This window comes from Chenopodium quinoa, unplaced genomic scaffold, assembly GCF_001683475.1.
Source record: "Chenopodium quinoa cultivar QQ74 unplaced genomic scaffold, ASM168347v1, whole genome shotgun sequence".
Taxonomy (NCBI): domain Eukaryota; kingdom Viridiplantae; phylum Streptophyta; class Magnoliopsida; order Caryophyllales; family Amaranthaceae; genus Chenopodium; species Chenopodium quinoa.
In genome coordinates this window covers 1,411,708-1,437,810 of record NW_018744151.1, presented here as the reverse complement: position 1 = coordinate 1,437,810, position 26,103 = coordinate 1,411,708, and the positions used below count along the sequence as shown (strand labels likewise).

General features: G+C 32.5%; 3 protein-coding genes across 3 annotated transcripts; 1 reads left to right on the top strand and 2 right to left on the bottom strand.

The window, feature by feature from the left end:
* Window positions 1–820: 820 nt before the first annotated feature.
* Window positions 821–2,160, top strand: LOC110693752. Its single transcript, XM_021870923.1, has 2 exons — window positions 821–1,480; window positions 1,685–2,160. The coding sequence occupies exons 1-2, from the start codon at window positions 1,411–1,413 to the stop codon at window positions 1,927–1,929; spliced, it is 315 nt and encodes a 104-aa protein (XP_021726615.1). The 5' UTR covers window positions 821–1,410; the 3' UTR covers window positions 1,930–2,160.
* Window positions 2,161–2,770: 610 nt separating this feature from the next.
* LOC110693518 (vesicle-associated protein 4-2-like) lies at window positions 2,771–12,508 on the bottom strand. Its single transcript, XM_021870635.1, has 7 exons — window positions 11,996–12,508; window positions 5,721–5,791; window positions 5,448–5,529; window positions 5,219–5,340; window positions 3,762–3,839; window positions 3,261–3,380; window positions 2,771–3,161 (listed from the first exon to the last, which is right to left on the bottom strand). Exons 1-7 carry the CDS (start codon window positions 12,264–12,266, stop codon window positions 3,102–3,104), a joined length of 804 nt encoding a protein of 267 aa, XP_021726327.1. The 5' UTR covers window positions 12,267–12,508; the 3' UTR covers window positions 2,771–3,101.
* Window positions 12,509–16,062: 3,554 nt separating this feature from the next.
* Window positions 16,063–17,322, bottom strand: LOC110693751. Its single transcript, XM_021870922.1, has 2 exons — window positions 16,915–17,322; window positions 16,063–16,320 (listed from the first exon to the last, which is right to left on the bottom strand). The coding sequence occupies exons 1-2, from the start codon at window positions 17,194–17,196 to the stop codon at window positions 16,144–16,146; spliced, it is 459 nt and encodes a 152-aa protein (XP_021726614.1). The 5' UTR covers window positions 17,197–17,322; the 3' UTR covers window positions 16,063–16,143.
* Between the last annotated feature and the right edge of the window lie 8,781 nt (window positions 17,323–26,103).

The window sequence follows — 26,103 nt, the reverse complement described above, 5'->3', positions numbered from 1 at the left end:
AAAAAAAAGGCAAAAAAATTTGATCGTTCAACTTCTTAGCTCCCTCCTTTGCTCAGAAGCTCCATAGAATCCCTAATTGAAGCATAAATTGTGGAGAATTGCTTTGACAAATTGCGGATTAAGGTTAGTACTCAACTTCAATTTTTATTTTGTAAATTATTTGGTAAAAATTCTTATGTTTTAGGGTATTGAATGGATTTTTTTGGGTGTTCAATTATGAGTTAGAATAGGGAATAATGATGTAATGTTGTTTGATTTTGATTGAATTCATTCTAGAATTCATGTTAGAGTTAATGACTGGGGGGCATTTTTGTCAACTCAATTGCTGACCTATTCCTTAAAAAATACCCACACTTAACGTTTAATTAACATTTTAATCAAATATGATCACTGTAGCAATTAGGTGAAAATATTAGGGGCACCGCTGATAATGAAAACTTTAATGAGGTGCACCATTGATAAAAGTCAAATATTTGAGAGTACCAATGATAAAATCCCAAAACAAAAACTATCCTTAAAACAGTAATTTATGTTACATAGAAAAAAAATACCCACCAATAAAAAAAACTGATTTTGAACAAAAAAAAAAAAAAAACAAGATAAAGAACATATATATCACCTTTTTTAGTTAAAAAAAATAAAAAAAATAATCTCTTTAATCATAACTAAAGGCTTGTTCACATTTACTAAACTAATATGAACTGAACTGAATTGGACTGATTGGAGCTGAACTGAACTGAACAGAGCTGAAATGAATATTTTATGAGAGAAGGAAATTAGGAGTTGAAGTAAACTGAACTGAAATTAAGCTGAAGTGAACAGACCATAAGAGGATCACACTACGTGTGTACCTCTTAGTTTGTATATATAAAGTGAAAGGGCATTTGGGTGATAAATTTCATTATCCCCAAATTACCCTACTCATTTCTTCTCTTTTTATTAAAAAAATAATTGTTTTTTATCAACAATTTTTCACTATATTTTTTTTCTAAAATCATAATACAGAGGATACCATTTCTAGAAAAAAAAAAAGTAGATAAATCAAGCATAATAGATTTTATATTGCTCTTAGCTTGTTTAAATAAATGGAAGGTGCAAGAGATATGATGTGAATACGCCATCGGATTCGAATTATTTTCACGTAGATTTATGATAGTAAAATATTAATTGCGAGTATCGCAAGGTCTTTAAAATAATATCGATTAGTTAATTTAACGTGATTGCAATGATTAAATAATAGGGAAATTAGTCATCTCTTAATTTTTTACAAATTTAGTGAATAATAAGTAGTACTACTATATATTCCCTCAAAAAAAAAAAAAAAAAAAAAGTAGTACTACTATATATATTCTGGGTTCCAATTCTTTATCATCATCAGTTAAAATCATTTTAAAAGTGCAAAAGAAAATCATGGCGAATCACTTACTTTCGTTCACTTTGAAGTTTGCTCTCTTAGCATTTTTTATGCTCACTATGGCTGGTATATATATATTTTTTTTTCCGTCTTTTAGCTTAATTGATTAAAGTCGTCAAAAGCAATTATTGTAACATGGTATCAAGATCCAGCGTGTTGAAATCTTGGATTAATTAGTTTCTGCTTCATGAGTACTCGTGTTAATTATTTAATTAATTACTCCGTATATACTTATTATGATTTTTAATTTTTTTAAAATGTTGCACACAGGTCCTATGCTCGGCAGGTTGCAACCAACCACCGAGACAAACCCGGAAGTTATGAAGGCTATAATACATGAACTCGGAAAGGAACAACTTGCTGCTTATTATGGCTTGGACGAACCAAAGCTGGCAATGGTCGTAGAGCCGTCCCCATATTGCAGCAGGAAATATGGGCTTTGTCGACAGTCGTCAGATTGTTGTGAAGGCCTTACGTGTAAGCGGATTAAATATCCAGATTGGGCTTGCTCGTAAGATCGATTGCATTGCCAATGGTACGGTACTTGGGATCGGAGTATTTCGATCTATAGTTGATGTAGTAGCTTATTTCGAATTTGTAGTGTGAATGAAGTCTTGTGTTAGGACATATGAGGGTGAGTAATGTATCATATACGTGCTCTATCTTATTCCTAGCATGACAAAAGTACTATCTAACTAGCTATGTGTTGTATTTTGTATTTGATACGTACTTAGCTTGAATAAACGTACATTTATGTAGTTTCGTTTACTTTGCATCAATGATTAATAAATCTGAACGGTTTTAAAAGAAGAATTGAAGTGTGTTTCATAATTTAGATGATAGAATGACAAACATGTAAAACCTCTCAACAATATTGATCATCAAAGATTCCAAGCTAACATTCTTTCTTCAAAATCAAATTGCCAATACAAGTACACAAGTTTTACATGCCTTTTATAATTATAAAATTACATGTATTTCTATAAACAAAAAGTAGATCAATGATTCAAATTCAAGTTATAAAATATGTTGGACCAAAAATTGGAAATGTAAGGTTTTATGTTACTGTTAAAAACCTTGCAATTCCTGTCCTTTACTTATTGTATTTGCACTTTTAACCTTTAGTAATTTGTAATAATAATATTTTAGATTTTTTTTTTGTTGTTGTTGTTGTTGTTGTTGTTGTTGTTGTGTTCTACATATCACATATGCCTTCTTTTCTGTTGTGAAATACTACTCTTTCACCTCATCTTCCTTTACTATGTATTTTGATTCAATGATTCCTAACCTCGTACTTGAAACCTAAAGGTGAACCAAATAAGATTTATAACACTTTATTCGAATTAAAGAGTAAAGTGAAATCACGAAATAAATGAAGCTAGCTTATTTTAAAACATCTTCACAACACGATCGAGAAATATAGTCTGATTACATTCTTACACCCAATTATCATTTCTCCTTAGTACAAAGCTACAATTTTATCTACAGGTAAATAACAAGTTGACTAGGGCAACTTCCTCAAACCCTTTCCAGCCTTTCAAGCACTCAATGACAATGTTTTCCTAAACAACCATCTCATTTTATAGTACAATCCTAGGTGATGCCACAAATACACAATGCCTTGTGAGATCAAACGCTACGACTTCAACCTCAGGGCTGCGATTACTGAAAAATTGGACTGTCTTCTTTATGTAGAGTCCACTCCTTCACCCTGCTGTCTAGCAAGGTATCTCTCTCTTCTCTCTTTCTGTAAAAATGCATGACAAGACAGAAGTTGAGCATATGGGTGCAATACCAGCTATGAACAAATTTCACAAAACCAGAATTGTGTTCTATTATAACTCACCCATTCATCTATAACAAGTCCTTCACCAATGATCTTCGGCCCAGTGTCCTCTGGTGGCTTCTTCCGTTCTTCAAGCTCTGCCTCTGCCTCCGCTAATTGGCGCTTCAATTTTTCAAAAGCCTTGAGAAACAGAACAAAAGAATGCAAAAAACTGCTTTAGAGACAGACCATGTCTGTAGCGTCAATTGTGCTTTAGTCAAAACGTGCACATTTATGTGTTTTCTGTGTGAGGTAGAGCAGATTATAACTAGCCAGTCAAAGCTCAAGCTGGGTTGAGGCTGCTGTTTTTTCAGCCCGAATTGCAGCTAAGGATGGCCTAAAATGGAAGGATTTTTTTGGGGTGTGGTACGGCCTAAGAATTGCTTTTTAGACTACTTTAGAATTAAGCTTGAGTTTAACAGGTTTGGGCATTATTTATTGCCCAAACGTGGTTCTGCTTAACCATGATCAGCTCTAACAGAGCACTTTTGTAGTTTAACAAAAAGAAAACAGAGCACTTACTGCACAGGGACGCTCTGTGTCTAGAAATATAACACGCAGTATCTGTTCTATGGCTACTTGATCCTTCTGCTCATCAAACTGCATAAAAGAGAAAAAGTGATAAACAATTTGATAAGATACACAGTTTTATTTAAATATTACACGAAATGGACGCGGAAGGAAAAAAACGTTCAAGAAGATCTAATCATAAGGCTTCCTTGATTTTAAAAACCTGAACCAGCATAGCAAACAATCCCATACAACATATGAACAAAGTACATGAGAAGCATTGCTCTGGCAAACTAAGCTTACAGAACCCAATTCACTGAATAGTATAATTAGAGACAATCTAAATCAAGCTTTATACATTTGAAAATATTGGGAAATGAAACTAGGACTTTGCTGTTTAATTTTGTACTTAAACGAGCAAGTGTTATGATGTTTATGGTTCAATTTTATTTTAATGTTGTATGGTTTGCTGAGCATAAACTTTTCCTCTTTAACATTTTCTCCATTATACTGGCAATGCTATTCAATCTTTCCTAGATTGGAAGAACCATGTTTGATTTGGATAAAGCAAGTACAAAGCTCTAATGGCCTACACATTTCAATTTAGTGTAACAGTATCTATCCATAGAAGCAACCTTCAAGGCTCAAAAAATTATCAAAGCCGGCACCTTTCTCTCAATGGAAACAAGCCACAATAGCTTGATATTCAAACTTCACCTTCTCTCTTAAAAAAAAAAAACAGAAAATATAAAGTTTGGAGCTCACATTTGATCTTTGTGTGAGACAGTGAAAGAAGCAAAAGCAGTTTTAGAGAATCAAAAAGCCTAAAATTTAAACTTGGCAGTAAATGAAGAAAATTAAAGAGAGGAATCCTCCAAGTTGAAGAAGCAGCAACGAGAATGAAGTACTAGGCTTAGTACAAATAGGAACCCAGGCTTATGAATTACTACTAGCTTACAGGAGGAAAAAAATAAGGTACACAGAGATAAGGGAAGAGAAATTACGGGAGTAAAAAAAAGGAAAATGGATATAAGGGAAGAAGAGAATAAGAAAAATACACAGGACAACTAGAGTGTCATTTATGTTCAACAAAAAAGGGGGAAAAAATCAACTGACTGAAAGTTGCAGTTGACCTTTTTAGAGTGAACTACATTCAGCATGTTCATTAAAAAAAAAAAAAAGAATTACTACATTACCCAACAAAGAAAAAAAATGTTTCACAAAATCTGTCTATGCCACTGGATTCTGCACAATTTCGGGAAAGAGGTCAATGGTCAGACATTTTAGTCTGTCCTAAACCTGCTGATCTGAGAGAAAAATCACACAAACTATTCAATATAACATATCCCATCAAGATAAGAGCACCAAACAGCAATTTCAGTCTTTGGACCCTTTAAATTTAAAGTAGCTATATATTGTAATAAAAGAAATGGAAAAACATCTTCAAATGTAAAACAGTATAGACGTACCATTTCAGGAACATATTCCATCGGTCCTTTCACCTTTAAGCTCATGATTTTGAACTTCACCCTGCTCTTCTGCTCTAACAAGGGCTTTTCATTGTTCTCTGGATGCTCAACGAACTTAAAAACTAGCCGAATCCATGTACAACAAAAAGAATACTGATTAGATTCCAATAAATAAATAAATAACACTAGCTGCAAAGATATGAGAAAAAAAATAGTAAGGGATTTATACCAGTCGCAATGAGGCTCTCGCCAGGAGCAAGAATAGCTCCTGGTGGACGCATAAAACAACTTTTTGGAGCAGTTGTTTGAAACTGAAACAAAGAATTCAATCATGAGATATTGAGATTCATATTTTGGCTTAGAAGGACTTGACGACTCACCACACATAAACCACTAAACAGTAGCACAATTACCAGATCCAAAATAATTGCAGCAAAAGGGGTACAAATCTGTTGCCTGTAAAAATGTCAAATGACAATCTATTCAAAGTCAGCATCCATACCTTGAAAGCTGCGTGAGACTTGCTTGTATTTTTAATCTTTATGGCACTCCTAACCTGCTTGCCAGGTTCATCTGTAAGACGGACAAAGTGGGCGTTAGAGCTACACAGCTTTCCACAAAAACATAAATATTAAACTAACAATTACATAAAATTGGTCTATATAGAAAAAGAAACAACCTCTCATCCCTTCCCCATTTAAATGTTCCTCCCATTCTTTATCTCATTTCCATCTTCCCTATCAAGCTCTCCCTTCCACAAAACCCCAGCCCTGAGTCACTATTGAGCTAGCAATCAGCATTTGCATGCAACCCTGGATCTCCTATGAAGAGCATCAGTGAGCTTCGCAGCACTAAATACAGCGAGGCTCACTCAGGCCATATTGAATCTATCATGAACAGCCCTCCTGCACTTCCCCCCTCAATCCTAAGACCCTAACAAACAGACCACGGTAACTTTTATGTAACAGTAAAATGTGGGTAGTCCAACTAATTGTGACCACTGAAGATAAAAAGAGAACTACTTAGTTATCAGATTAGGATGCAAGGAGCTCTCAACGAAGATAAAAAAAAACAGGTTAAACAGCCACCTTTAATGAAGTTATGGGCAGTTTGCACTTTGCACATCTAGTCATAGAAACTCCAGAGGGGTTTGGTTGAAGTAATGTTGGCTTTGAGATATTTCAGTGTAGGAAGTAGAGAGAGGTTTGGTTTAAAAAAGTAACGAGTAATGCTTTTCAAGGACATCATTGGTATTCTCAAATATGAACGTATACACTTCTTTCCTATCAACAGAACTCATAAAGAATTTTCAAAATCTAATGCAAGCCTTGCACATACACCAAGCATGCATGGAAAATTGCACATATGCATGGCATTCACCAATAAACAGAACTTAGACACTTCTGTCCTAATCAACAGAACTTATAAAGAATTTCCAGAATCTAAAGCAAGCCTTGCACATACACCGGCATACATGTAAAATTGCAGATATGCATGGCAATCACCAATAACCCTAGTAAACACATCACACATGCACGCAGTTACACAAAGTGAAAGAGAGCATAGAAATACTCAAATGCCCAGATAAAAAAAATTTAAATATATATATATATATATATATATATATATATATATATATATATATATATATATATATATATATATATATATGGTGATAAATCTGAATACTGAATTATGAGCACAACTCAAGATGAACGAAGAAGATAACTTTTCAGACAGCATAGTGATTAATGAGAAGTTTCCAGCAATAGAAACGAATCTTTGCATCAAGATATACGTTGCCAACTTGCCATAACTCATCGGTGTAGATCCTAATCAGAACGAATAGCAGGCCATCAGAGAAGGCCCTATACCCTGCTACAATTTTACTGTGGTGTGATTAGGGTACTTAGTAGGTGAAGTACCCATCAGGAAGAGCGAAGAGATTGATTAAAACAAAACAGAGAGAGAGCAAGACAGAGTGAGTGGGAAAGAAAGATTGAATCTACCCTTTTCAGAAGGATGGCAAGAATTAGGTCACTGATGTGCTGATAATAGCAGTGGCCTGGCTCCAGCCGATGATGGATGTTGGGACCCCTGGTTTTTTACTCCAAAGTCAGTAACTATAATGAGAATAAAATCACCATTTGAGATTCTCCCAAACACAGAAAAGCCCGTAGATCCACATTCACTCACCATCTCAGAGATCTTTCCAGCTATTCTTCTATCAAGAAAATTTGATTTTCTACCATGAGCAATGTAGTGTGTTAGAGCTTATTTTTCCACTTGTGAAGTAAGAAAGCTGAGTTTGTGACTTTATGTACACTAGTGAAGTGGCAGAACTAATAATACTAAATTAGTAGATTGTGTATATTAAACAGCAAAAAACAAGCATTAATCCCAAAAGAATTTTGGGGTCAGATAAAATGAAGCATCATTTGAAATCGTCCGTGAAATGTTCAAGTAAACTAAGCAGCGTCTGAAAGTTAGATCATAGAAAGCTAGGCTAGAGAAAACACAAGGGGATAGATAATGAGGATGACAAATAAAAGCAATGTTATAAATAATACTTTATCACAGTATTTAAGAAAAGTGGACCTCACATGATATAATACACTTAAAATGGGGTTAAGAGGTTGTTATAAGTATAATCAAGTGGGTCATGAGCTTTAAATAAAGGTAATAGAACAATTTTCACCATTAAACTCTTTTTTTTATAGTGTGTTGCAACTATTGTGACATTTCCATTTTAGAGAAGTGTTGCAACTATAAAGAAACAAATTAAGTAGGTTATTTATTATGAATAGGAAAAAAAACACATACCAAGTACACGGTAGAGATGTGAAAATTAAATGAAAAAGTCTGGGAAAAGAAACAGAATAAATTAAATATAAGTGACATAGAAAACCTAGTAATACACAAGGATTAAAGTAAACGAAAGTGTATGAAACGTAATGTCGTGTCCATTATTCAAATAACAAACAAATCAAATCTAATCCAAACCAAATCAGTAATTCAAATCGAATATATTTTTGTAAATCAAATCAGATCGGATTGAAATTTTTGAAAAATCAGATTTTAACGAATAGAAGGGGTTTATATACAAATATACCGAACAAAAAAAATTATATCAGAAGTCTAATATTATTTTTAAACTACTTGAATTTAATATAACACTTCCTCGGTTCCCCTAATACTATAACAATTACCATTTTAGAAAGTTTTTCAGATATTGCAACATTTTTCTATTTGCACATGTCTTCTCTCTTTCTCCCTCCTCATCATATGGGTCCCTATCTTTGTTCCTTCGTATCTCTCTCCTCTTCTTAAAATCCGTGTCCAACCCCTATATTGCAATATTAGGGAAACAGAGTAAGGGCCTGTTCACATGAGCTGAACTGATTAGAGCTAAACTGAAGATTGGAGCTGAGGTGAGCTGAACTGAATATTTTATGAGAGGGAAATTAGGAGTTGAACTGAACTGCTTGGAGTTGAGGTGAACTCAACTGCTTGGAGCTGAGGTGAGCTGAACTGCTTGGAGCTGAGCTGAAATTAAGTAAATGTCAACGAGCCCTAAGTAGAAAACAAATATCACAACTAAGCTATTTAAATCCTTCCTAAGACATATTTTGGGATTTTGAATAATTGTAAACCTATTTGTAATATTTTGTATTTTTTAAATTTGTTAAAACAAAGCAGGTTATTTGCAAAAAAAAAAAAAAATGGTTAACAACAACAACAAAGGTTTCGTAGCCGATCCTTTCTAATATACCACGTGTCCATTGAAGCATACGCATCTCTGCCACATCCATCTTGAAAATACTCCGTAACAATGTTACACAACTTAACACTCTGTACCATACATAGGAAGGTTTAATTGCGCGCGGTAGTATTTTACCTTCAATAGGGCAAGCCATATTCACATAAGCCATAGGATTAACCACATGGGAACCTATCACCCGCTGCTTTGATTTAAAGAATTCAGAACCTTTACACATTACTCACATCCAAATACTACCGTCCTAGAATATCTCCCTTGCCTCCCAAACTTCTTATTGCACTAAACTTACACTACAAATATTTTGTTTTACACAAAGCCTTGCCAATTATGTCTCCACAATTCCAACTTGTTTCCTACACCTTGTTTCCTCTCATTAATTGTCACATTAAAAAACATCATGCACCATAGTATAACTTCTTGAATTGAACTCTTCAATTCGTCCATAGATATTGCCAAAAAAGGGGGCTAAGTGTAGACTCGCCGGACCATTGTACTTCTGAACGTTACAGAGAACTCTTTTATCTAAGGAACAATTATTTGAACGCACAAGGTAACTTCGTAGTACACATCCTTAATGATGTTAACATATTTCAATAAAATGTCTTTCCTTATTAACGCTTAACAAAGTACTTCTCTTGGTACCTTATCATAGGCCTGCACGAAATCAATGAGAACCTTGTGCAAATCCTTTTTCTAATCCTTATAGCTCCCCACTAGTAATCTTATGAGTTAAAATGCCTCAACTCCACAACGGCATATTGGTCTCCGCAATCCACACACTTATTTTTATCCTTTGTTTAAACACTCGTTCCCACAATCCTCACACTCATCTATCAACAATTGCTAACTACAACCATTGCCTAATTTAAATTTTAGCTTTCTCGTAGGCCTTCACCAAATCAATGAAGACTTGTGTGAACCCTTTTCTTATCCTAATAGTTCTCCACTAGTTATCTTATGAGTTGAAATGTCTCCACAGCCCTAAAGGACTACAATTGATCTTCCTAGCATAAAGCCAAATTGGTTCTCCATGATCCTCACACTGCTCTTTATCCTATGTTTTAACACTTGCTTAGCCACTCCCACAATCCTCGTACGCATCTATGAGTAATTGCTAGCTAAAAGCATTGCCTAATTTAAATTTTAGTTTTCTCAAAAACTACGATCAAGTTTTTGGATATCAGCATAAGTCACACTGATTTTATAGTTGCCACTTTACAATGGATGAGATAAGACTAGTGCGGTAAACTAATTTGAAGCTCATCAGCAGGCTTTTTTATGAACAACCTCTTAAATTAAAAACCTTCAATCTGAAAATAGCAATGATACCATATAGAGCTATAGAAACTCCCTCAGTCACAACCTTACTAGATGAAATGAATCTAGAAGACGCCCACATTTTCCATCAAGAACAATTTTCAAAAGAAAACAAAATAGTTATGAATTTAACATTAATTTTCACCAAAACAAACTTTGTATAAGTGATATATTTACCCCATCTTTCACCACTCTATCTAATTAGTGTGCCCTGAGATATCAAAAGACAACCAACTGCATTTTCATTAAATATGCAAATTATATGCACAAATCTAAAACTAGCATATTTGTCTGTAATCACTCTGTTATATCTTCTTACAATATGGTTATTTAGCCGTAATTTCGCAACTTGTTTGGTATGTGGTGGTAAATGAAATTAATGTTATCAGGAAATTCTCATGCCATCATGATTCATGGTAATGATTATACATCCCCAAATCATTTCCTTAATAAATCTTCACAACCATACATTACCAATCAATAGGTGGTATTCAGTAATTAAAAAAAACTATTAAGAGAAATATAAGTTTGAGGTTATACTTTCAGTACCAAGGTAATAAAACATAGCCTTTTCTTACAAACCAAACACAAAAATAAGATTTGTTCCTACAAATTATGATTGCTTATCAAACGAACCGTCAATGTATGTATGTGACACAATGAGATGCAAATACATGTAGCTTGCTACAAACCAAAAGTTTCCAAGAGGACAAAGTTAATATCTGACATTAATAGCTTCAGGCAAAGCCCGACTCTTTCTACAAAACAATTCCCACTATAATTTGAAAACTCCATTATCAATTATTGTGTGACACGTGCACTAGACTTATATTGCATACAAAGACTCGTGGTAGCTTCTACGTAAAGGGTTATAATGACTCATGGCATATAGTGAAGTGTAACCTATATGAAGTTGAACAAGATTTAAAATATTTTCATTCAAGAAGTTACACCAGTAAATACTTAATACTCAAATCAAACAAGTCAAGTTAGAATCAAATGTCTTGACTATGTCTAATCAAACGGGAGAGATTAACGACAGGAGACCATTAACCAGTTTATCTTTGGCAGAAACATCAACACAGCCTATCATTACTCCAAGCGGCACGCACCCTTCACCCTCAATCAAAGTATGGAACCTTCCTTAATCCGATACGACATAATTTGGAACATGCAACGCGCACTCAAAACTCTAACATTAGGTCATGCTTTTATAATTTTATGAACTCATACAATGAATAAATTCTAGATAAGCACAATTTCAGGGTGAAAAAATCAAAGCTTTGAATGACATCAACTTGTGGTGAATTTATAAAATTCAGACCAAATAGTCATCCAACGTCAACCAAGTACCAACACTTAGTCAATCAAACAATACAACAATCAATCAAAGCCCTAGCAATGTGAATATTTGAGAACAACATTCATACAATGTATAACCCTATTTTTCTTTTTGTAAAACAAATGTTACAGCCCTACTTCCATGAAAAACAACTGTATTTTGTCAAATTTCACAAGAACATAATCACCAAAATTTGCCAAAATTAAAATTCATGATCAACACTAAAACAAAACCCCAATTCACAAAAATGCTCAAAAACACAAAATAAAAAATTCTATTAAAAAATTAAAAAGTCAACTTGAGGAAATGAGTCAAATGAGAGAGAAAGAGAGTATACAAGGGAAATAGAGCTTGTTGGAGGGATCAAGGCGAAGACGTCGTCGAGTAGGAAGCAAAGATCTAGCAACAGAAGTAACAGAAGGAGCAGCAGGTTGAGAATTTGAGCCTTCACCATTGTTATTGTTGTGATTATGACCACTTTGCATCATTACAGAATTAGCAGAAGTTACAGAAGAAGATGAAATTGAGGGATTATTTTGACGAAATGGGATCTTAAAAAGACCCCAAACTTTTCCTCCTCCTTCAGATCCTTCCTCAGTTATCGCCATTTTTACACCATTTAAAAAGCTTCAATTTTGATTATTTTTCCTTCAATTTTTTTGGGTTTTTTTTGCTGGTTTTAAATTGAAATGGGTTGTTTTAATTTTGGAAGAGGAGAGAGAAAATGGAGTTGAAGAAGACTTTTTGGTTTGAGTTGTTTCTGCTTTTTCTTCAACTTTGGAGAGAGAAAAAGGAAATGGTGGGCCGGGGAGTGGGGAAGATGATGATGATGACTGTGTGAGGGAGGAGATTGCGGTTTTAGACTTTAACTTTCTACTAATCCAACACTAATTTGGTGAAATTTTTTCTATGGACGCGGATGCACGATGATCCGTGCATCCGTTTTCTCTTCAAAAACGCGAAATGAACATTTCGTTGTTCAGTAAAAAATATACATTTATTTTGTAAAGAACATATAGTTTTTTGATAATGAACATGATATATAGTTGTATTGTAATGATTGTTTTATAAAGAACATATACCTATTTTGTAAAAAAAAAACATCCAACTTCATGTTCTTTATATATATCTAAAGAACATCTTTAATATTAATTAAAAACATGATAATTAGAGGTGATCAACTTCGGCCCGACCCTACCCGGCCCAGCCCGATCCAACCCGAAAATATGGCAGGTTTAGACGAACCTAAAAATGCATTTTTAGTTAAAAAATCCAAACTCGGACCGAAAAAAAACCGAAAATCCAAATTAGAGTTGTATTGTAAAGAACATATAGTTGTTTTATAAAGAACATATACCTATTTTGTAAAAAAAACATCCAACTTCACGTTCTTTATATATATATCTAAAGAACATCCGTAATATTAATTGAAAACATGATAATTAGAGGTGATCAACTTCGGCCCGACCAAACCCGACCCGACCCGATCCAACTTGAAAATAGGGCGGGTTTAGACAAGCCTAAAAATGCATTTTTAGTTAAAAAATCCAAACTCGGCCCGAAAAAAGCCGAAAAACCCACTACATTTTTCGGGTTTTTTGGACACGAGATATTATGTTATAGCCCAGCCCGACCCGAATTTTTTATCACCTTTAATGATAATATAATGTAATGAACATTATTTTTATTCAACCACCATAATCTAAAGACAAAATTCAAAGAACATTTCAAATTAAACAATTAACATATGTCACAAATAAAAGTACATTATTCTGACAATCAAAGAACATGAAGATAAAGAACATTATTTAATTGCACGTTATGTTCTTTACAATTTTATAACATGTTATTTGCACTTTAACGAAATGTTCTTTACATTCTATACAATGTTCTTTACAATTCTATAATATGTTCTTTTCACTTAACTAAATGTTCTTTATATTTCTATGCAATGTTCTTTCCGCTTTTTTTGGAAGAGATGCACCATGTGGATCGTGCATCCGCCTGCACGAACCATGCATTGCTAATTTGGTTTCAAAAATCAAACAAAACTTTTGTTTTTTTATTATCAAAAATTCAACATTGTTTGAAATTATTAAAATAGACATTGTTTGAAATTATTAACATAGACCATTTTAGGTGGTATTTTTAGTGCAATAAAACTAGTTTAAAATGGTGAGGTGAGTGGTATTGGTTGTTGAAAAATTGTTAGTTAAAACATGAGATTTTAAAACTAATACAATCCGCTTTGTCAAAAATATATACTTCAATATAATTCGGCGGAAGTTGAGAGATTAATTAGGTTAGTTATGGGAAGTACAAATATATAATTCGGTGTTTGAATTTAATTTGTGTCTTGTCGTGATAGTTTAATTTATGACAAATGGTGACAAGTGATCAGAAATTCAGAATTGATAAACAAGTTACAAAATAAATGTTTAAATAGGTATAGGTGATACTTGAACGAATCACATTTTAACAAATTTGGAATGGTAGTATAAATGGAGTTGAATGTCAAATAAATGTTTTTGCAATCGAAATAGACAAATAGAAAGGTAGTTGAAAAATGAAAGTTGGTACTTGGTAGAGATTGAGAGGTACATTTATGAGCTAAAATTGACAAGTTATTAATTAGTTTAAACCACAGGGTTTTTAATAAAACTGAAGTTGAAAGCTTGCAAAGTCTTCTAATTTGGAAGGTAAGTAGTTTTCACAATATTGATTGAGGTGCTTGATTACTTACTTTAAAGGAATAATTAGGTGGCCTAAACGTTTGTTACTTTTCTATTGTAATGTAATTAACATATTTTATACTTAAATTGGTATGCTCTCTTGATTTTAGTAGGTATAACAATTACAAAAAGAAAAAGAGTAATTTTAACGGCATAAAAATAATGGTTACAACTTGTGTAGGTTTTTGTGCCACGCTGAATTTTCAAGATGAGATTATTTTAAATTAATAATTACCCTTCCAATGATAAGCCACAACGGTTAAATCTCAGATGGATACATATATTACCCGGGATTGTTGGATATATATTATTTGGAACCCTTAAAATTTGCCAAGCTAGCAAGCATGCAAGCTAAGGCAATATTGCACAACATGTGCACTTAGCTTAGTTTATTAAGTGATATTGATATTTGATAATTGATACTATATGATCAGGGGGTGAGCATGAGACGGGTACCCGTATCGTTAGTATTAACGGTTCGGGTACCCGATAACCAAAATCACTAAAATTGATACCCATAACCGGAACCAATAAGTTTGGGTACCCGGATTTTCGGATCGGTTGTCGGGTACCCAATAAGATATCCAATAATGATAATTAAACTTAATTGTATAGTTATTATGATATAATTTACAACTGATTAAAAACAATACCATATGATCTTGACCAAATTATTAATAATATTACTAATCATTGATATTATTAAGTGATTATGAAGTAAAGTAAGAGTTTAGATTTATATTAATAGATTTAAGTAGGGAAAAAAAGCAAAAAAAAATGCTTATCGGATCGGATCGGGTAACCGTTAATTTTAAAATGATACCTATAACCATACCCGATAACAAATTATCGAAACGGGTACCCGAACCGTTATGGTTATCGGATCGGGTACCCTAATTTTCGGAACGGTTACGGATCGACCGTTTTTCGGGTAGTTTTGCTCAGCCCTATATATGATAGTAGCTTAAATTGTACTAATGAAATTATAAGTCCAAAAACTTCCTAGTGTTATTGCTCTAAGCCTCTAATAGTGCATGTATAGCAAGTGCATCACAATGCTAGAAAATGGTTCGATATCTTGATTAATTTCTAATAAAATGATCAGCTCTTGGCTCCAAAACATGAAATAAATGTAGTGTGCAAATGGCAAAAGGCAAAGCCAACAAAATTTTAAAAAGGGTGAATTCAGCGTGTCATCTAGGGGTCTCCAATTCTATTAAATTTGGATAATTTTTGTTGAAATTAAATTCATTAAACTACTTAAAACTTATTTGTTTTTGAAAGTTTGATTTTTATTGAATATTTAAATTAATTTTACTTATTAACTTGTTTATACTTAACTTATTTTATTTTTATTGAACTTGTTTTACTTTATTTTTATAAAGCGGAGAGAACATGACCTAATAAGAGATCAGATAAGTTAGCATGCATGTCATGCTACGGCATGTCGTGTCATAACTCGGCCAATGTCATCTTTATAACTATGATTATCACGTCATATATGCCTGCATAACCTTAGTCAAATACGAAGTACATGAAGTATCTATCATACACAAATTTTTTCAATTTTTTTTCCCGAAGGAGCGAGTAACTATTTTAGGATGTCATGTAACACTTTTTCACTGATAATGTTCTAACATGTCAAATTAGTATGGATCGGAATAAGACTATATAAACAAAAAAAAAAAATTGATGAAATTAAATGCCATGATATGATAATAATAATTATTATATTAGTAATACACCAAAGTAATTAAAATTGGCCAGCAAAAGGGTCATCGTCATCCCATTGGAGTACAGCGGAGCCAATATTCTGCTCCCTTTTGAGCTTATCTTTCAAGAACCAATCACAAATTCTTCCTGCATTTAGTTCTTCTATTGAACATCCTTCTTGCTCTGCTATCACTCTCAGTAGATTCAAAGATGATATCTGCCACATCATTTCAATTTTTAAACTATCATTACCCTATTTATTTTTAAAACATCAACTTTTTTAATATGCATTATAATCCACATTGAACCCATTCTTTTAAGAATAAAAATTCAATTTTTTAGTTGTATTGGATTTTACCTTCATGATTATATTTAATTTGTACCTATCTGATATACTTGTATTAAAAGATAAAATATAATTCAAGAAATAAATCACAAAATTTGTCATACTCCGGATTGATTTGAATTTGAGACATATAGGTTAATCCTAGTACAATTTATTATATATATTTTTTTTTTCCCGACCAACGTGTACAAGTTATAGACTTATGGTCACCATACTCACTAATAAGTTAAGTATACCATTTAATTTTATGTAATTGTTAATTTATATTTCATTTATAAATGTTGTATGACTTTTTATTAATGAATTAATTTACTACCTTCGTTATAAAATATTCCAAAGTTGCACATAATATTTAACGGATATAGTATTTCAAATAAAAAAAGTTATGGTCACCAACAAGTATACCTTAGCAAATTAAGCATACCCTTACTAAAACAAAAAGGAAAGAGGAGAAAAAAAACATACCGTTAATCTGCAAAGGAAACGTTCATGAACACTCAAACCAGAAATCTCTACTAAACCGGCCTCTTCTAGAGAAAGAAAGCTTTTCCTTTCAGCTCCATCTTCATTGTTTCGAGCTTCGCCGCCGGCATAGCTAGCTCTAACAGTACAAAGTTTATTAACATTTGGCCTATAAAATCTAACCGTGTTTATCGTTTTTAATGCAAACTTAGAGTTGATGGACTGAAATAATGATGAATTATGGTTATTGTAATTGGAGTATTTGCAAGGTTTGAGTATGCTCATTATGGACGTTTGTGTTGATTGTAGAAGAATGTTTGGGGTATGTATGTAGTAATTGGTGAAATAGGTGCAAAGTTTTGTGTGGTAGGAATGAATGAAGAATAAATAAAGATAGAATATGTAGATAATGTTACTTGCAAATTCGGCATTTGTCCGGATATAAAAACAACCTAATGTAGTAATATTTCATATTTCAAGTTCGAAAATAAAATAATAAAAGCGTTTATCAGACTCACCATGAGTTTAATATTCTGATATTAATAATAATCTAATATTTGACATTAGTAATTTAATGTCAGATATTAGATTATTATTAAATATCACATATACATTGGACTCACTGTGAGTCCGATTCACCTAAATTTTTTCTTAAAAAAAATTGATTAGTTAATTGTTACTCCTCCCATCCAAAAACAATGCTGATATGCCAACGTTTGTAATACAACTACTCTTGTTTAATACTTATACTCGGTATATTTTACAAAGAATACTCCGTACCTTATGGCAAGCTTGAAAATATGGAGTATACACTAAGATAATACAGTTAGTTGAAAAGGCCTATATTTTACATTAAATTAAGTTAAGCATCAGTTATAATGTTGATTGTTTGTATCATATTCAAACATAATTGTACGTACTTCTATAAGAAAAAGAATAATAATTATATTAATTGACTCACCCTTTAACCAATTTTGCCCATAATAAAGGATGGAGACGCATACTCACCCATCCTCATAGTTCAGCTGAAGGGATGAACAAGAAATTTAGGCCTTATGCTCTAAAGGCTACTTAATCAGTTAGACGCGATATAGCTCATTCAGGAAGATCCTTATAAATAATACGGAGTAGGTTCATTAATGTCAGATATTAAATTTGTATAAATGCCTATATTAGATTTGTGCATGTGAATACTGATCATAGTCTCATATGTCAATATCATATCGTATCGTGTGTGATTTTGAAGAGGTATGAAGATCGAATTGAAAAAGGGAATGCTTTTTAGCCTTTATCAATTTATATTTTGTGGTATATTGATTTGCAATTTTACAAATAATCTAAGTAATTAACTACTTGACTACTTCTATGCAATACTTCCTGGAAGATCAACCAACCTTGCTTGCTAGAAGTTCATTTATGCTTCTCTATAATAATATTATTAAAACACAAAGGGATAACATGCTATTGTCATGTGTCATTATTCCCTTAATGTGATTTGGCGTCATGTCATTGTTATGTGTCATCCAACGTATCATCACTCAAGACTCTTCATATGTTAACCCTCGTGTTTAATTTTCCTATAGAATTTAACTTCTAAATCTCTTCACATTAAATTTCAATTAATTTAATTTGTAAGAAATCAATCACATACTAATGATTGTTTCCTTAGATGTTATTTTTTTTATATTCAATACCAATTAAGCAATTATACATAATAATGTCTACAAGTATTTAAACATAATGTAAGTTAAATACCCGAAGTATCGCCCAAGCCACAAACTAGTTTTTATTGCAAACTTGACATCGTCATCAATATTGCTAATGTCAAAAATAAATGCACTTTTATATATTTATATTATGATTCGAATTGAAGTAATATTTATACACAATTCCGCAGTAATAATAGAAATAAAGTTAATTAAGATAATATACAAGTACGTACGTTTCTTTCAAAAAAAAAAAGTACGTAGGTACGTACAAAGAAAAATTACCCTACAAATATATACGAAGTATATATATTTACAAGAATAATTATTGAATGATTAATTAAAATGGACCCCAACAACTCAAATACAAGACAGTCCGGAGAGACTCCTCGGCAAGCCTATCCGCGGAGGTGGTGGTAGCAACCTTAGCATCGGTGGTTAACCGCCTCGTGTGGCGGTTTAAGCCGGAGGAATCCTTGAAAGACATGATGAAGTTAGAATCACATTTAGAAGAAGCTTGGTCTAGTTTGGTGCCTTGCAACACCACCCTCGTATTTCCTGCAGCTTGGTACAACACCCTCCCTAAGTACCTCAAGCTCATAGTAGTATTTGAACAAAATAAATATTTTTGCTAACAAATTCAAGGTTTTTTTTTATAAGAAAGTTTTTGAAATAGCAAAATATTGCTTTTTTGTGTTTACTGGTTGATTCTTGGTACTGTTGTATAAAAATATTGCAGATTTTGTGAATTTATATGGGAAATTAGAAAAGAACAAAAGGTAGGCAATGACGTGGAGATTAAGTTTAACCCCGCCACATCACTTATGATAAACGCGTTGTTGACTTGTAATATGCTTGTTATGAAGAACTTTGTTCAATTCTAGAAAGGTCTTGCTTAGTTCGAAAGACAATATGTTCATTTAGAATATCATAATGAGCAATGCTCATTCAAAAATTAATTACTCCATTTAATTTACACAAATTTTTGTATGTGGCTGGCCACACCAAATTTTATTATTTTTTTTTTAAAAAAAATACCATAACTCTTCTCTCTATTCTTTTCTTATCTTCTTGTCCAAACCATACATCATCAACAACCATATCTCTACTATACCCATTTTCTCTCTCCTTTTTTCTTAGCTTCTTCTTCAAGCCAAACCACACATCACCAACAATCATATCTCTACTCCACCCATTTTTTTCTCTCGTCTTTGCCAAATTGCTGCAATTAAAGCCCGAAATTGTAGAAATTGGGTGTTAAATTGCTGTGAAAAATTGTGATTAATTATCCTTAAAATCATCAACAACATTTAAAGTAGTGAAATTGATGAGAACCAAAGAAATGTGAGCTCGTTTTCTTCGTGGAATCTTAGATCAAACATTCTACGTCAGAAATTGTAGGGTGTTACTAGTTTGGTTATGAGAACTTGTAGGTGTTACTGGTTTGCTCAGGGGTTACATGTAGGGTGTTACTGGTTTGGTTAGGGGTTACTTGTAGGGTGTTACTGGTTTGGTGAGAGTGTTACTGGTTTGGTCAGGTTACTTGTAGGGTGTTACTGGTTTTGGTCAGGGGTTACTTGTACGGTGTTACTGGTTTGGTTAGGGGTTACTTGTAGGGTGTTACTAATTTTAATTTGCTCAAGAGTTACTTGTAGGGTGTTACTGGTTTGGTTAGCGATTGCTTGTAGAGTGTTATTAGTTTTGCTCAAGGGTTACTTGCAGGGCGTTATCCGGTTTGGTATGGGGCTTAAAAGTAACCGTTGAATAAGTAACAAGTAACCTTTGAATAAGTAATTCATACAAGTAACCTTTGAAATAACTCATATAAGTAACCCCTGAATAAGTAATTCATTCAAGTAACCCTTGAATAAATAACTCATACAAGTAACCCCTGAATTAACCCATACAAGTAACCCCTGAAAAAAAAACAAGTAACCCCTGAAAAAAATACAACTAAATCTTGAAAAAAAATACAAGTAACCCCTGAAAAAAAAATACAAGTAACTCTTGAAAAAAAATACAAGTAACCCCTGAATAAGTAATCCATACAAGTAACCCCTGAAAAAAATAAATACAAGTAACCCCTGAATAAGTAATCCATACAGGTAACCCTTGAAAAAAAAATACAAGTAACATCTGAAAAAAAAAATACAAGTAACCCCTGAAAAAAAAAATACAAGTAACCCCTGAAAAAAAATACAAGTAACCCTTGAATAAGTAATCCATACAAGTAACTCCTGAAAAAAAAATACAAGTAACCCCTGAATAAATAATCCATACAAGTAACCCCTGAAAGAAAAAATACAAGTAACCCCTGAAAAAAAATACGAGTCCTGAAAAAAAAAATACAAGTAACCCCTGAAAAAAAAAATACAAGTAACTCTTGAAAAAAAATACAAGTAACCCCTGAATAAGTAATCCATACAAGTAACCCCTGAAAAAAATAAATACAAGTAACCCCTGAAAAAAAAAATACAAGTAACCCCTGAATAAGTAATCCATACAAGTAACCCCTGAAAAAAAATACAAGTAACATCTGAAAAAAAAATACAAGTAACCCCTGAAAAAAAAATACAAGTAACCCCTGAAAAAAAAAATACAAGTAACTCCTGAAAAAAAAAATACAAGTAACCCTTGAATAAGTAATCCATACAAGTAACCCCTCAAAAAAAAAATACAAGTAACCCCTGAATAAACCATACAAGTAACCCCTGAAAGAAAAAATACAAGTAACCCCTGAAAAAAAAAATACAAGTCCTGAAAAAAAAAATACAAGTAACCCCTGAAAAAAAAAATACAAGTAACCCTGACAAAACCAGTAACCCCGTTATGCGAGTGAATAATAACCCCATTATACTGCGTAATCCGTTATTTTTACTGATTTGGCAGCAGGCCACACGGTGTGGCCTACTGCACCAAAAAAGCTCTGTTTAATTTATTATTGTACAGAACACTTTTGATGTACGGAGTATCTTTTTTATTGTTTCATTTCCATGTACATATGTTTGCCCATGTAAAGTTTTGACTTTTAATATCATCAATAATAGGTACTCCCTCCTTCTCTAAATTACATTCCTCCTTTTTATTTTGGGTATTTCAAAATTACATTCCACCTTTTTATTTTTAGTAAGTTTTTTTCTTCTAAATATCCCAAATACACTCTCTTTTTCAGTTGTACTTTTAATGTATAATTAAAGTATTTACATTCCGCTTTTAATTATATGTTTCAATGTTTGGTTGGCTAATGTACTTTTTCAGTCTTTAATTTTTCAGAATCCTTGTGCCAAATTACAATGAATATGATTGGTTAAAAATTTTCAATTAGGAGCATGTGATTGGTCCTTTTTTTTGCAAAGGATTGATGACATGTCATGAGTAATCTCTAATTTATCTTCGCTAAAAACATATTTAATGTTTTGTACTTCCCATTGTATTATCTAATTATTGTTATTTGTCTTATTATTTCCTCCTTAATTTTTTTTTATGCAGAAGAGGGTATAATCCCGAACACAAACGCAGAAAAATAAACCTACTTAACAAAACGGGGTGAGGTAACCCCAACTATGTCCTCCCAAAGAAGTTTCCTTATTTCAATTGGAGGCTCAATGAAATAAGACACCTTCTCTTCGAGGACCACTCCTAGATTAGCTAATCTATCGACTACAAAGCTTTATTCAGGGATGGAGGGAGTACTCCTTAATTCCCGTGTAAATTTTCAAACAAGAATGTAATTTAGGGACGGAGGGAGTACTTCTTTAATACAAAGCTTCATACTAGCATTTATTATTCACATAATAAAGAGAAAAAGGCTTTTAATTTAGAGATGAAGTGAGTAATAAATAAAGGCTTTTAATTTCATATTTTTTTATTATTATTAAATATGTTACGCAGTAATGTCAATACTGGACAAAAGTCAATATGAACCACTAAAAATACAGAGACATCCAAATACTACGTATTAAGTAAATGGGGTGACGGAATAAGACAAACGCCAATAGAACATAGTCAAGAAAGTTTGACTTTTATTTTCAAGCTTTCATTGTTGTTGAAACCCATTGTATCCCACTTAGAGCAATTTTAGCCCCAAGTCTTAAGACTTGGATATGACATCATTTTTGGTGGTCCCCATTGAAAATGATGTCATCAAATTCTTGTTAAGACTCACTAAGACTTACACAAATTTATCACTTTATCCCTAAGACTTAATTATTTGACATATTATATGTAGAAAAGTGTTAAAAAAAAGGATAATAAAAATAAAAGTGAAGTGGGTCCCAATCTCAAGTCTTAAGTTGAGTCTTGAAATTTCAAGACTCAACTTGAGACTTGCTTGAGATTTTTGAAGAAAAATGGGAAAAATCTTAAGTATAAATCTTAAGACTCAATTTGATGATGTCACCCCAAGTCTTAAGACTTGAGACTAAACTTGCTCTTATGAGTGTCCCACATTGGAGAAAGAGCAGAGATGATTTCACTTTATAAGGTAGAGGAGTACCTCCTACTATTGTCAATTGGTTTTAGTATGGAAGCTCCAAAACCTTGTTTGTGGACCAAACTCTCCTCCTCCTTGTTCGGGTTGCCCCATTTCATATTATTTCGAAATTTAACAATTGTATTACTTGTATTTTAAAATAAAATAGAATTTAATGACTTGAATGTAATGTGAAGATTGATGAAGATGATACGACTTTATTATAACATCTACGAGTAGTAAAAATTGGGTGTGATATGGAGACTTAATTAAACTATAAATATGTAATGTGAAGATCATGTGACATTATCGTATCACCTGTTGTTCACTTGTTCTTGATGTATTCACCTTATCCACTTAATTTTAAAATTTTAATAGAAATACCTATACAGACTACAAGTGTACCCACTCCATATTTAGTACATTGACTCATTCTACATTATATTCAAAAATAAATACTCCGTATATACAAAATAATATATTTGTACTACTCGGTATTTTTTATTTTATTTTTTTGGGTACTCCCTAATACTCACTACTCGGTATTTGAAATAGATGGTTATGTTTGAAAAGGGTGTGGGGCGAGCAGTGGGTACAACCATAAGCCCACGCTCACCCCATCGGACTGTTTACCAAATTGAGTTTTATTGGCAAATTATTTATCAAATTGGTCTCGTGGCAAAAGTATTTCCCAAATTAAGCTTCTGGGGTAAAACGCTGTCCGAGACAGCGTTTTATACCCAGATTTTTTTTAAAAAAAATCCAAGAAGTAAAACGTTGTCTCGACAGCGTTTTACCTGTTTGACTTTTTTCTCAAACTTCGTATTTCATATTTTATATAAAAAAAAAACCCCAATAAACGCTGCCTCAGGCAGCGTTTATTGTACAGAATAAAACGCAGCCTGAGGCAGCGTTTTCCTCCGTACAATATTGCGGGACTTATATCGAATTGCAGCTGCGTTTAATTGGGAATAATACTTTTGTTGTAAGTAAAACGCTGCCTCGGGCAGCGTTTTACTTTTTACATACACAAAATACGTGTATTTCAATATATTTTAGCAAAATACATACAAAAAAGTCAATTAACTATAAAACGCTGTATGAGACAGAATTTTATGTCTTAAATTTTTTTTAAAAAAAAAATTGGGTTTAAAACGCTGTCCGAGACAGCGTTTTACCCTAGAAACTTAGTTTGGGAAATACTTTTGCCACGAGACCAATTTAGTAAATACTTTGCCAAAAAAGCTCAATTTGGTAAAAAAGTCCCACCCCATCACCCTATCAATGGTTTATTCAATCAAGTGATGGTTTATGGTAGTGCAAGTAACGAACGAAGGCCGTTGCTTGGACGTTGGAACTTGTTTCCACATCGTATTTCGTGTTTATCTTACTCGTAGTAAGCTACGAAGTGTTATTGTGTTGTAGCAATTTCGGTTAATTTCCTACCAAATCCATTTGATCTCTTGCCTAATTTTTAAGGATGATCCATTGTATGTCGACTTTTCAAGCACTCAAGCTGCAATGCTCCTTCTAAAGAGAGCTGTCTTTGCTATGAAGTTTACTCTCTTGCTCTATTGTCAATATATAAGTCAAACTATAACAATTTTGAACACAAATTCTTGTTAATGTATAAGAAATACATAAACTATTGTGTCAGTCCGAACTGACGAAATGCGGATTTTGATATTCTCAATTAACTGGATGATATCCTCTACTGACTGGATGATATTTCTACTGGCTGTATGATATTCTCTATTGGCTATATATATGATATCCTCTATTGGCTGTATGATATCCTCTATTGGCTATATATATGATATCCTCTATTGGCTATAATATCATAGCTAGATGATATCATCTATTGGCTATATGATATCATCCAACAATGACATATCATATAGCCAATAAAGAATATCATCCAGTAATTGAGTATATCAAAATCTGCATTTCGTTAGTTTGGAATGACGCAATACCTTCTCTAAGAAATAATATAATCATTATGTGTAATCTTGTTTGATTTGTCTCATTGCATATTATATTAATATTAAGTTTGTATTATCTTCATGCATTTATAATGGAGATATATTTTTTAAATGAGTATAGAACACCGTAAAAAGTCAAATAGGGTAAAAATTTAGGGATGAAGAGAATATCAATTACTATATATATGAAGAAGTTCGATTTTGATAATTTGTGGCACAATTATTACTTTATATGTTTCTTACGTTGTTAATGCACAATTGTAGCATAAAAATTGAGTACTTTGAAAATCTACAGTGAGAGATTTAAGACCGGTTCAACAATATCTAAATAATGTTAGTTCTCAATATACTATTTTAGTATAAACAAAAAGAAATCAGAGCTAATATGAATATTGTAAATTCGTAATAAGTCAAGTCATTAATTAGTAGGGAAGAAACAAAAAAGTAATCCGTATTATATAGAATAGCTCAAATGGTTAGAGCTCCTCTCCCAATTTCAGGTGACTTTAGGCTCGATTCTCATCACCCATCCTTATGACTCTTTAAACACCAACAAAATATACAGTAAAAGAAATTGTATGAATAAAGGCTTGACCAATGATAATTATACTACTAATTAACCAATAACCAGAAAGTTTTAAAAATATCAATATAGAAACATACACTCGTTATATATATATATAATTATACATGGGACTTTGAACATAGCTGCAAATGCACTAGAATTGAAGTAGATCTATGACATCTCAAATCTTCAACAAAAAAAAAGTTATTGAAGTGGATGCTAACTTGCTAAGTTGATTAAAGACTTAAAAGTTTTAGTGATGCTACGTAATCCAAAACTTGAGATCAAATCTTGTCTACATCACTGTCTTGTGACTTTCAGTGGGCAGGCAAAAAAAATAAAATACTGAAAGCATAGAATTGACCATATCAATATACTACATATAGCATATATGATATATATGTATATGATCATAACTCATCAGTTTCAGCACTAAAGAGATCAATCAACTAACTAGGAACAAGTCCA